This window comes from Hemiscyllium ocellatum, chromosome 5 (genome assembly GCF_020745735.1).
Source record: "Hemiscyllium ocellatum isolate sHemOce1 chromosome 5, sHemOce1.pat.X.cur, whole genome shotgun sequence".
NCBI classification, from domain to species: Eukaryota; Metazoa; Chordata; class Chondrichthyes; order Orectolobiformes; family Hemiscylliidae; genus Hemiscyllium; species Hemiscyllium ocellatum.
In genome coordinates, this window is record NC_083405.1 from 124,245,607 (window position 1) to 124,259,482 (window position 13,876).

Genomic DNA, 13,876 nt, shown 5'->3' on the forward strand with positions numbered 1-13,876 from the left:
TGTACAAACTCATTGACTCCCACAGTTACCTTGGTTGTATATCCTCACACCCTGCTTCCTGTAAAGACTCTATTCCATTCTTCCAGCTCCTGTGTCTCTGTCACATCTGTTCCGATGATGCTACCTCCTTCCTCAACCGAGGGTTCCCCAGTACCACAGCTGACAGGACCCTCACCTGAGTCCAACCCAGCTCCCACACTTCAGCCCTCTTTTCCCTCCTACATAAGCAACAGGGTCCCCCTTGTACTCACCTACCCATCTCAGCAGCAACCACATTCAGAGGGTCATTAGCTGCCATTTCTGCCCCACCTCCAGTGGGATGCCACATTTGGACACACATTCCCCTCTCAATGGGGACCTTTCTCACTGGGACACCTTGGTCCATTACTCCTCCAACCCCCGACACTCCCCACAGGCCCACAGCAGCTTCGACTGCAACTGCAGAAGGTGTAACACCTGACCATTTACTTCCTCCCGTCTCAGTATCCAAGGCCCCAGACACACCTCCCAGGTGAAGCAGCACTTCCCCTGCGCTTCACACAATCTAGTCCTTTGTATTTGCTGCTCACAATTTGGTTTCTCTACACTGGGGAGGGAAAACACAAATTGCGCACTTAAGGTGAGATTCAAAATGGTATCCAGGCATTTAATACATGACAAAATGGCTGCCACAATCTAACAATTCTTCAACAAGCAACTTCTGCCATGTCCTCGCCCTAATCCTGCCCACAGGCCAGGCCTTGTCATCGTGTGGGCTGCTTTTAGCACAGCCAACCCATTCTCACCTACTTATGGACCCCATTATCATCTTTTCTGTCTCTCTTGCTTACCTTTATCCATCACTTTTATCTGCCTGTCTTTATCTGTCTCTGGGCTCTCTCTCTACTTGTTGTCTACTCCTTCACTGTTGTCTTCAGCAGATATACCACTTTTTCCAAGCCACTATCAGTTCTGAAGATGGGTCAGTGTTAACTCTGTTTTCTCTCTCAGATGCTACTGCGCCTACTAAGTTTCTCAAGCGATTTCTGTTTCTCTTTAAGGATTCTTCTCTTTGATCATGTTCACTTCCCTTTCAGGTATTCGGTTTCATTTTCCCCAGAGTATTCATCCTATTTTTGATGAAATATTTTTAGATGTCATTTTCTGTGTGACAGATATCTGATAGAAAGGTAAGGGTGGTTTTAGGGGAGTATTCCTCACAGTGTAAATCCATAAAAAAAATCTCTGACTCGAGAGTGGAACTGTCAGCACCCAAAGAGCAAAAGACCCGATCATTATATTTCTCAAGACCTGAGATCAAAGTCTAACTTCAGTGCATTCCTACAGATGTTACATCTGGTGGACATAAAAGGTCCTTAGGTACTTGAGAAGAAAAGAAATGGATCTCTTCACTGTGCTCAGGCCATCTTTTATCCCTCTATCAACATCAGTCTAAAACCAAGTATTTGATCATTATCTCATGGGCATTTGAGGGATCTTGCTGCGCTAAACATTTCTTACTTTACAAATGTCACTACACATCTAAAGTATTTTATTATCTAGAAATCATGCTGGGGTCTCCTGTGACAGTGGAAAGAGTTATCTAAATGGTAGTTAATTTTCTGCAGGTTTTTCAGAAAAACAGTTTCCATGTTAAGTTTTTACTTTGTTAACAAGCAGTTTATGAACAGGTTCATTAGACATGCACTGAGTTGGACAAGTGAGTCAATAATACTGACCTCGTTTTGCCAATGCCTCTGCTCCCTTCCTAATTCTGGACACGTTTATTGTCTTTACTTGTTCAAACTTATTTGTCAGCTTGAGCATGACCATTCCTTTGTTCTTTAACTTTTGTTGAGCCAGGCTTTTGGCTAAAGGGAGAAATTGGAAATATTCTTCAAACAGATAGGGTTTAGGAAGAGAATAGTCCCTTTTCAAGTTGCATAACAGTTTGCAAAATAATTCAAAATCGGTAGAAGTCAGCCTATTGGCAAGTGTCCCTGTTTTTATCCATCATTATCTAGAGGCATCTCACTCTTCACAACACACTTACATGCAGTAACTTTATGACATTCTCTTACTCTACAATCATTCCAACTTTATTCTTTAGTTGTGTTTCCACTCTCTGAATACTGAGTCAAGACGAGAGTGGTGCTGGAAAAGCACAGCAGGTCAGGCAGCATCCGAGGAGCAGGAAAATCAACGGGCAGGAGCCCTTCATCAGGAATGAGGCTGGGAGCTCCGGGGTGGAGAGATAAATGGGAGAGTGGTGGGGCTGGGGAGAAGGTAGCTAAGAGTGTAATAGGCGGATGGAGGTGGGGATAAAGGTAATAGGTCAGAGGGGAGAGTGGAGCGGATGGGTGGGAAGGAAGATTGGCAGATAGGACAGGTGGACCCTGAGGATGGTGCTGAGCTGGCAGGTTGGAACTGGGGTAAAGAGGGTGGAGGGGAAATGAGGAAACCACATTGATGTCCTGGGGTTGACATGTTCCGAGATGGAAGATGAGGCATTCTTCCTTGGTCAGGCTTGTGGATCTTGGAAAGGAGGTAGAATCAGGCAGTGCAGGGTTCCCAAAGTATGAGGTTGGAAGCTGTGGGTGGGAGATTTCCTGAGGTGATGAGTTTGGGAATGGTCTGGGAGATAATGGTTTGGTGATGGGGGGTTGGGGTGGGGGGGTGGGAGGGGGAGCTGGTCATGGTCGAGGGGGTGGTAGGAGGACGTGTCTTCGAGTTGGCATCTGGCTTCAGTGATGTAGAGGTCAGTGCGCCAAACCACCACTGCATCCCTTTTATCTGCTGGTTTGATGGTGAGGTTGGGATTGGAACAGAGGGAGTGGAGGGCAGCATGTTGTGAGGGTGAGGGGTTGGAGTGGGGGAGGGGGGTAGACAGGTTGAGGCAGTTAATGTCTCAGCCGCAGTTGGAAATGAGATCAAGGGCGGGTAATAGGCCAGCGCGGGATGTCCAGATGGATGGAGGTGGGTGAAGGGGTCCTCGGAAGGAAGGCAGGAGTCCTGATTGAAGAACTAAGCTCGGAGATGGAGGCAACAGAAGAAGTGTTCAACATCATGGCATGTATTGAATTCATTGATGTGTGGATGGAGGGGGATGAAGGTAAGGTCTTTGCTGAGGACTGACTGTTCATTTCCTCTCTGAATACTATTGAACCTGTTTGTACATTTCCAGTATCTTGTCCTTTTTTGTCAGATTTGCAACATTTACTTTTCTAAGCTTTGGTAATGACTAAATTTTTGGGAAGAGAATGAATGAAGCCATCGGTTTAAATGATTACCAAACCCTCAATGGACTATGAGAGTTCTTCAGCTGCTAGGACTATGGACGTTTTGTGCAGATTAACACTCAGTCATGGATGTTACAAGGCTTAATAAGATGTCTTGAAGCTCCCTGGAATACCATTAGGATTTTTGGAGAAGGTTTGGAGTGTAAAAATATCTGATTTGCTGGCCCAAATGCCTTTTCTGATTTCATGCTTTCATATATTCTGATTAGAGTGAATAGTGTTGTAGCTGATAATCTGGACATGACGTACAAAATAAAAACTGAAAGAACTGCAAATGTTGTATATCAGAAACAAAAACAGAAATTGCTGAAAAAGCACAGCAGGTCTGGTAGCATTTGTGGAAAGAAATCAGAGTTAACATCTTGGATCGAATGACCCTGCCTCAGCTGCTGCTGCCAGACCTGCTGAGCTTTTCCAGCGATTTCTATTTTTGTTGGGCATTATATGCTCATGCCTGAAGAAGTAGTATCAAACAAGTAAAACGATTGTTCCTGAACTAAATTTATATGGCTCACTACCATTTGAACCTCTTCTGCTTGGCTCTGTGTTCACATGATGGTTATTACCTCTGCTAAATATTACAAGCAAGTGTATTTAAGTTGGAGTTAGCTGTGGCTCAGGGAGCAGCACACTTGCCTCTTAGTCAGAAGTTTCTAACTTGAAGTCCTATCCCAGAGAGTTAAACACAAAAATCAAGGCTGATTCGCTAGTGCAGAATAGATCCAGAAATGGCTCCAACAAACCCCAGGAGCGGAGAGCTGTCGAGGCTCTATGTCTAGAACCATTTCTTTCTCCCAAGCATGCTACACTTCCCATAAATTGTCACAATTACTCTAATTCTGTATCAACCTGCTGTTTCTACTCTAAACATATACATTGAATTCATACTTAAACTCATTTTGGAGCTAATACTCAGACTTTGCAAAGATTGCAGTGAGGGGGTCAACTTATAATGCCCTACAACTTGTAAAGATCCATGAAAGAACAAAACACAAAGAACAAAGAAAATTTACAGCCCAGGAACAGGCCCTTCAGCCCTCCAAACTTGTGTCGATCCAAATCAACTGTCTGAACCTATTGCCCAATTCCTAAGGATCTGTATCCCTCTGCTCTCCCCCTAGTCATGCATCTGTCCAGACACACCTTAAATGAATCTGCCGTGCCCGCCTCTACTACTTCTGCTGGCAACGCGTTCCAGGCACCTACCACCTGTGTAAAGTACTTTCTGCATGTATCCCCCTTAAACTTTTCTCCTCTCACCTTGAACGCATGACCTCTCATTATTCAATCCCTCACCCTGGGAAAAAGCTTATCTCTATACCCTTTGTGATTTTGTAGACCTCAGTCAGGTGCCCCCTCAATCTCCTTTTTTCTAAAGAAAACAATCCTAACCTACTCAACCTTTCTTCATAACTAGCACCTTCCATACCAGGTAGCATCCTCGTTAACCTTCTCTGCACCCTCTCCAAAGTGTCTGCATCCTTTTTGTAATGTGGCGACCAGAACTGTACACAGTATTCTAAATGCGGCCGAACCAATGTCTTGTATAATTTTAACATGACCTGCCAGTTCTTATACTCAATACTCCATCCGATGAAGGCAAGCATACCATATGCTTTCTTGAGCACTCTGTCCACCTGTGCAGCCACCTTCAGGGTACAAAGGACCTGAACCAGATCTCTCTGCTCATCAACTTTTCCCAAGGCTCTTCAGTTTACAGTAAAGTTTGCTCTAGAATTAGACCTTCTAAAATGCATCATCTCACATTTGCCTGGATTGAAATCCATCTGCCACTTCTCCGACCAACTCTTCAGTCTATCTATATTCTCCTGTATTCTTTGACAGTCCCTATGCTTTCTGCTACCCCACCAAAGACATCTGCAAACTTAGTGATCAGACCACAAATGCCCTCTTCTAGATCATTTATGTATATCACAAACAACATTGGCCCCAACACTGATCCCTGTGGAACACCTCTGGTCACCTTTCTCCATTTCAAGAAACTCCCTTCAACTACTACTCCGTCTCCTGTTGCTCAACCAGGTATTTATCCACCTAGCTAGAACATCCTGCACACCATATGACTTCACTTTCTCCATTAGTTTACCATGGGAAACCTTATCAAATGCCTTACTAAAGTCTATGTATATGACATCTATCAACTTGGTCACTTCCTCAAAGAACTCTATTAAGTTGGTAAGGCACGCTCTCCCCCGCACAAAACCATGTTGCCTATTACTGATAAGCCCATCCTTTTCCAAATATAAATAGACCCTATCCCTCAGTACCTTCTCCAGCAACTTTCTAACCACTGACCTCATGCTCACTGGTCTGTAGTTACCTGGAATATCCTTACTACCCGTCTTGAACAGGGAGACAACATTAGCAACTCTCCAGTCCTCTGGCATATCAACTGTGTTTAGGGATGCTACAAAGATATTTGTCAGGGCCCCACCTATTTCTTCTCTTGTCTCCCTCAGCAACCTGGGATAGGTCCTCTCCGGTCCTGGGGATTTTTCCACCTTAATATCCTTTAGCCTACCCAATGCATCCTCTCTCCTTATGTCAACATGATCCAGAGTAAACAAACTTCTATCTCTAATCTCAACATTCAACAGGTCCCTCTCCTCAGTGAACACTGATGCAAAGTAATCATTGAGAATCACTCCCATTTTCTCAGGTACGACACACAACTTTCCTTCTTTATCTTTAGTGGACCAACCCTTTCTCTATTACCCTCTTGCCTCTTATATATGAATAAAAGGCCTTGGGATTCTCCTTAATTCTGCTTGCTAAAGTTATCTCATGACCCCTTTTAGCTTGTTTGATTCCTTGTTTAAGATTGGTCCTACTCTCCCAATATTCCTCCAAAGCCTGTTCTGTTCTTAGCTGCCTGGACCTTTTCCTCTTGACTATGCACATAATTTCTCCTGAACTGAAAAATGTGTTGCTGGAAAAATGCAGCAGGTCAGGCAGCATCAAAGGAGCAGGAGAATCGACATTTTGGGCATAAGCTCTTCTTCAGGAATTATGCCCGAAACGTCGATTCTCCTGCTCCTTTGATGCTGCCTGACCTGCTGCGCTTTTTCAGCAACACATGTTTCGGCTCTGATCTCCAGCATCTGCAGTCCTCACTTTCTCTTAGCATAATTTCTCCTGTCATCCACGGTTCATGAATCTTGCCTTTCCTATTCCTGGTTTTCAAATGGACATGCCTATCCTGCACTACCTTCAACCTATCTTTGAAAGACTCACACATATCAAATATGGACTTCCCTTCAAATAGCTGTGTCCAATCCATATTTTCCTGCTCCTGCCTAATTTTGATATAATTGGCCTTGGCCCAGTTTAGTACACTTCCCTTAGGTCCATTCACATCTTTGTCTAAGAGTATTCTAAACCTTACAGAATGGTGGTCACTATTAACAAAGAAATCTCCCACTGCAACTTCTACCACCTGGCCTGGATCATTCCCCAATACCAGGTCCAATATGGCCCCTTCCCTATTTGGACTATTGACATACTGCTCTAGAAAACTTTCCTGGATGCTCCTTACAAATTCTGCCCCATTCAGACCTCTGACACTAAGTGTATCCCAGTCAATGTTGGGAAAATTAAAATCTCCCATCACCACCACCCTGTTGCCTCTATATCTTTCCATAAGATTAGAGTGGTGCTAGAAAAGCACAGTAGGTAAGGCAGCATCCAAGGAGCAGGAAAATCGACGTTTTGGGCAAAAGCCCTTCATCATCTGCCTATCTTTCCATAATTTGTTTAACTATTTGTTCTTCTACCTCTATCTCACTGTTGGGAGGCCTGTAATACAGCCCCAACAATGTAACTGCACCCTTATTTCTCAGCTCTACCCATAATGTCTCACTGCTCAAGCCCTCCATCGTGTCCTTCTTTAGCACAGCGGTGATATCATCCCTGACCAGCAATGCAACTCCTCCCCCCTTTTACTTCTCTCCCTGTTCTGTCTGAAGCATCTATATCCTGGAACATTTACTTGCCAATCATCATGCCCTTCCTTCAACCAAATAACATCACACTCCCAGGCTCCAATCCCAGCCCTAAGTTCATCTGCCTTATCCACTATATTCCTTGCATTAAAGCATATGCACTTCAGACCACCAGTTCCTTTGTGTTCATCTGCTTTCTGCCCACTCTTCCCCTTGGTAATTCTAACTTCATGATCCTGTTCCTTACAGTCTCTAGTTTCCACCTCACTGTCTATTAGTCTTCTCTTCTGGTTCCCAGCCCCTGCCACATTAGTTTAAATCCTCCCCAAAAGCAGTAGCAAAAACTCCCCAAGGACATGAGTTCTAGTCTGGTGCAGGTGTAGACCGTCCAATTTGTAATAGTCGCACCTTCCCCAGAACTGGTCCGATAATCCAACAAATCTGAACTCCCTCCCTCCTACACTATCCCTCAAGCCACATGTTCATCCTGCCTATTCTTCCATTTCTACCTTGGCTAGCACGTGACACTGGTAGCAATCCTGAGATCACCCTCCAAGCTCCCTGAATTCTGCTTTCAGGACCCCATTTCATTTTTTACTTTTATCAATGGCGTCAATGTGCACCATGACAACTGGCTGTTCACCCTCCCCTTTCAGAATGTTCTGCAGCCAACAGGTGACATCCCTGACCCGAGCAACTGGGAGTCTCTTTATAGGCCACAGAACTGCCTATCTACTTACAATAGAATTCCCTATGACTATGGCCCTATGAGTTTTTTTCCTGCCCTTCTGAACAGCAAATGCTGCTCTCCCCTAGTGAGCCATCTCTCCCAACAGTATCCAAAAGGGTATACCTGTTTTGGAGGTAAGAGTTGTGTGGTAAGAATTTTAGAATTTGTACTCACACTTATCCAGAAACTTCCCTTTATATATTAATTCCATTTTTTCAACATCAATATTTGGTAACTCCTTTGAGATTCTGAGAAAAAAAAGTGATTTAGTTAATTACAGATTAATTAATGAAAAAGAGATAGAAAATGGCTAAAGAAAGGATTATTTGTGAAAAATTGTCTGTGTTTGCCTTTTTTATCATTACATCAGGAGCAGAAAAGAGCTAGGATTGTATGTGCTTTATCACTGGGTCTAATTGATTTTGTTACCTCAAATGTCCATTAACATCCAATCACAACATCAATCATTGCTTACTCATTGCAGAACTGAAGACCTGTGGCATTTGGAGAAATAGTGATCTGTATTTTTCTTTCTTTTTCCTGAAAAGTAAAAGAGAGCTTAAACTCTGAAAAGCAGACCAAGCTTACATTTTGTAAAACAAAAAGGACAATTGAACTGTCACATGAAAAATAGCAGAGAAAGAGACCAATTAGCCCTTTGAGACAGTGTTGTGCCTTTCAAAGAATAATCCATTTATTTTTTAATTCATCCTTGGTATGCAAACCTCACAGTGAGACCAGCATTTATTGTCTAACACTAGTTGCTTCAGAGGAAGTAATGATGACGCACTTTCTTGAAGATACAGTCATGGTGAGGGTCTAAAATTTGAATTTAAGCTGTTGTCAAAAGCAACAAGTATCTGTCGATTTTTATTAAGCACAAAATGGCTTTTCAATTTAAAGTAACTCAACAAAATGGCTGCAAGTAATGATTTGACTGTGTGAGCTTGAACTGATGCTTTATTTCGAGATAAGAGAGAACAATGGATTTTTCATAATATGATTCATAAGACAGTGATTTGGTATTCGAACTAGCCTTGAACTGCTTGCATGGAATGGTGCTCTACATAAATTAAGAACCCCATCCAGGGGAATATCATTGAATTAACCCTCTGTAAATCATGTCACCTTATTATATGTGATTGGTCTTTTCTTGTAATTAAGGTTGTACTATCTCTTAAAAAAATATATAAATAATGTGTAATTTTTGAATGTAATTGTGCCATTTCTCCATGGAACACAGAAGTTTTTAACCACCAGGTTGCTGGGCAAATCTGCGTCAGGCTGCCTTATTTTATTAAACTGGTAACCTTGCTTTAAACAAACAGTACTCCTCGTGATTCTTTTGACTGATCTCGAACTAAAAGGCCCCTCTGGAGGGGTCTAGATCTTCACTGGTGATGCAGGTATATTTGCAGTGGAATCTGATTATTAATTGCTTGAAGTTCTGCTGAGAACATATACATTTTGTTGAAGATTTTCACCTTGAACTCATCAGGATAATTCACAAGAAATACCAAGTGAAGGGAAAACAACATTTCTAATGATAAGACTAGAGTGTTGGTTTCTAATGATAAGAATAGAGTGTCGGTTTATTTTGCAGTGTGGCACATTTGCGTGTAGTGGAAGCTACATATATTACAGGGCCCTGTTCTGTAGACTCAGAACCTGTACAGATATCACGACTATTTCAACACAACAAAGTAACTTACAGCCATTCTTGTGTTCATTTCTCAGGCCAATGTCTTGACCTATCCAAGTCAACCTGCCTTGTTTAAAATTTAAACTAAACTAGAACATAGAACATAGAAAAGTACAGCACAGAACAGGCCCTTTGGCCCACGATGTTGTGCCAAGGATTAATGCTAATGTAAAATAAAATAACTTAACCTATGCACCCTTCAATTCACTGCTATCCATGCACATGTCCAGCAATCGCTTAAATATCCCTAATGCCTCTGATTCCACCACCACCAATGGCAACACATTGCATGCATTCACAATTCTTTGCACAAAGAAACTTCCTCTGACATCCCCTCTATACCTTTCCCCTAATATCTTAAAGCTATGACCCTCGTGCCAGTCAATCCTACCCTGGGGAAAAATCTCTGGCTATTGACTTTACCCATGCCTCTCATTATCTTGTATACCTAGTAAAACTAGGCAGTTAACTGTCAGTCATCATTAACTGGTGCAGTGTCCATGGCAGTTAATTGGTTGGATATTGGTTGAAGGAGAAAGGCATTGAAAGGAGGAACATGGGAATAAAGATAAGGAGCCTAGTGGATTGTAGCATAGTGGAAAATTAGTCCATGACTAATCAGATTCTATTGCCAAACAACCAGTACTCTTCTCTAATTTGTATAAATATTGTGTATCTTTCACTTTGGTATTTCTTGCAAATTGTCCTGATCAATGTAAAGTGAACAGCTTTGACAAAAATGTGTATTTTTCAGCAAAATTCAACTTCTATATTATCAAATGACTAATTAGTTAAATTTGATTATCCCTAGCTGTTGTGGTAAGATTTGACATATCTCTACAGCATTATTCCGAGCTACTGGCTGACTGGTTGAGAATACTTTCCACTACTGAAAATGTGTTGCTGGAAAAGCGCAGCAGGTCAGGCAGCATCCAAGGAGCAGGAGAATCGACGTTTTGGGCATGAGCTCTTCTTCTCTTTTCGTTTCGTCGATTCTCCTTCTCCTTGGATGCTGCCTGACCTGCTGTGCTTTTCCAGCAACACATTTTCAGCTCTGATCTCCAGCATCTGCAGTCCTCGGAATCTCTTCCTGATTGGACTTTACATTCCAAACCCTAACTATTTGCTGTTTATGGAGGTGATTTCTTAAGTTGCCTCTGATTCTTCCTCGAATTACATTATCTCAAAACAAGCAGCTTTGTCTTGGAGGGACGCCAACCTTTGGAGCATGTATCCTTTTGTATATTTGAAGCGGAGTTAGATAGTTTGTTGAACTACAACTGAATCAAGGGTATGGGGAACAGGGAGAAAATGGTGTCAAGGCCCAATCACAGCAGCCATGATGTTACTGAATGGTGGAGCAGGCTTGAGAGCATCCATTACATCTCCCAGTCCATCTGTTTTTATGCTCACTTTAAATTTATGCTCTCTCGTTATTGGCCTTTCAGGAAATGGGAACAATTGCTCTATCTAAATCCCTCATGATTTTAAGTGCCTTAACCAAATCTCCTCTGCTTTTTACAGCTCAAAGAAGAATAAATGGAGCTTCTTCAATCTAACTAAAATCTCGCATCCCCAGAATGATTCTAATAAATCTCTTTTGTAACCTCTTCAAAGCTTTCCTCGAGTGTAATAAAATTGGACACAATATTTCAGCTGAGGTGAACTGCTTTCAGTAGTTTTGCACAACTGCTTGGCTTTTATAGGCCAGGTCTATAATCGCTTCCAATTTCCACCCTGTCCTCACTTTTACCTGGTCCATCTCGGACTCTTCCTTTCCCTTCCTCAACATCTCTGTCTCTATTTCTGGGGATAGATTGGCCACTAACATCCATTGTAAACCCACTGATTCCCACAGTTACCTGGACTGTACATCCTCTCACCCTGTTTCCTGTAAAGACTCTACTTCATTCTCCTAGTTCCTCCATCTCTGTCACATAGTTTTATTGTAATAGAAGGTGGTCATTTGGCCCATTGAGCTTGCTCTGCCATTCATTAAGATAGAATAACGAACAAAGGAAATTTACAGCCCAGGAACAGGTTCTTCGGCCCTCCCAGCCTGAGCCGATCCAAATCCATTGTCTAAACTTTTCACCCAATTCTTAAGGATCTGTATCCCTCTGCTCCCCACCTACTCATGCATCTGTCCAGAAGCACCTTAAATTAATCTACTGTGCCTGTCTCTACTACCTCTGCTGGCAATGCTTTTTGGGTACCTACCATCCTCTGTGTAAAGTACTTTCCACATGTGTCCCCCTTAAACTTTTCACTTCTCACCTTAAACGCGTGACCTCTCATTATTGAATCCCTCACCCTGGGAAAAAGCTTATCTCAATCTACCCTGTCTATATGCTTCATGATTTTGTAGACCTCAATCAGGGTCCCCCCTCAATCTCCTTTTTACTAATAAAAACAATCTTAACCTACTCAATCTCTCTTCATAGCTAGCACCATCCATAACCAAGCAACATCCTCATTAACCTTCTCTTCACCCTCTCCAAAGCGTCCAAATCCTTTTGGGAATGTGGCGACCAGAACTGTACACAGTATTCAAAATGTGACCAAACCAAAGTCTTGTATAATTTTAACATGACCTGTCAGCTCTTATACTCAATACCCCATCCAATGAAGGCAAGCACACCATATGCCTTCTTGACCATTCTATCTACCTGTACAGCCACCTTCAGGGTACAATGGACCTGAACTCCCAGGTCTCTCTGCTCATCAACGTTTCCCATGTTCGCTCTAGAATTAGACCTTCCAAAATGCATCACCTCAAATTTGCTTGGATTGAACTCCACCTATCACTTCTCTGCCCAACTCTCCAGTCTATCCATATTCTCCTGTATTCTTTGACCGTCCCCTATGCTTTCTGCTACTCCACCAATCTTCACGTCATCTGCAAACTTACTGATCAGACCAACAATGCCCTCTTCCTGATCATTACGATCATAGCTGATCTATCTAATGTCTCAGCTCCTCCTATCCATATTATCCCCATAACCCTTAATTTGCTTACCATGCAAAAACTCATCCAACGGTGTCTTGAATAGATTTAATGAAGCTGCCTCTGTCACTTCCTTGGGTAGACAATTCCATAGATTCACTACTCTCTGGAAAAAGCAGTTTCTCCTCGTCTCTGTCCTAAATCGACTTCCCTAATCTTGATGCCATGTCTCCTAGTCCTAGTCTCACTCACCAGTGGAAACAACTTGCCTGCCTCTATCTAATCTCTCCCTATCATAATTTAATATGTTTCTCTAAGGTGAACACATATTCTTCTAAATTCTAGCAAGTATTGCCCCAGGCGGGTAAACCTCTCCTCATAGGGTAACCCCCTCATTTCCGAAATCAACCTGGTGAACCTCCTTTGCATCGCTTCCAAAGTCAGTATGTCCTTCCTCAAATAAGAAGACCAGAACTGCACAGAATACTCCAGAAGTGACCTCACCAACACCTGGTACAATTGCAGCAGAATCTCCCTGCTCTCAAATTCAATCCCTCTAGCAATGAAAGCCAATATTCTGTTTGCCTTCCTGATTACCTGTTGCACCTACAGAGCGATTCAGGTACAGGGACTCCTAAGTCCCTCTGCACAACAGCACGCTGCAATCTTTCACCATTTCAATAATAGTCTGACCGACTATTTTTACTTCCAAAGTGGATAATCTCACAATTATCAACATTATATTCCATCTGCCAGACCTTTGCCCACACATTTAACCTATCTGAATCTCTCTACAGATCCTCCACATCCTCTGCACAATTTGCCTTTCCATTCAATGGAGCCTCCGAAATGTTCACCTTCTTCCTCAACTGAGAATTCCCCAGCAACATTGTTGACAGGGCCCTCAAATGAGTCCAATCTATCTCTCACTTCACCCCTGACCCCCTCTCTTCCCTCCCACAACCGCAATCGGATATCCCTTATCCTTACCGACCATCCCACCAACACTCATATCCAGAAAATAATGAGCTGCCATTTCTGCCACCTCCAGAGAGATGCCATATTCCTCTTCCCTTCCTTGTCCACCTCCTGCAGGGACTATTCCCTCCAGGACACCCTGGTCCACTCTTCCTTCACTCCCAACAACCCCCCCCCCCCAAAAGCCCCATAGAATCTTTCACTGCAAATCGCTGAAAGTATAACATCTGCCCATTTACCTCCTCCCTCCTCAGTATCCAAGGGACCAAACATACTTCC

General features: G+C 42.8%; 1 protein-coding gene across 2 annotated transcripts in view; it reads right to left on the reverse strand.

The window, feature by feature from the left end:
• The window catches only part of LOC132816154 (NEDD8 ultimate buster 1-like), a 64,183-nt gene that overhangs the window by 37,980 nt on the left and 12,327 nt on the right, over positions 1-13,876 (reverse strand). Inside the window, exons 3-5 of one of the 2 annotated variants that reach the window (XM_060825626.1) lie at positions 8,446-8,510; positions 8,145-8,218; positions 1,719-1,850 (exon numbers count right to left, since the gene is read on the reverse strand). In XM_060825626.1, the coding sequence (XP_060681609.1) occupies positions 1,719-1,850; positions 8,145-8,218; positions 8,446-8,510 (271 nt within the window). The remainder of the gene's footprint in view (positions 1-1,718; positions 1,851-8,144; positions 8,219-8,445; positions 8,511-13,876) is intronic. The other variant, XM_060825627.1, reaches the window with a different exon arrangement.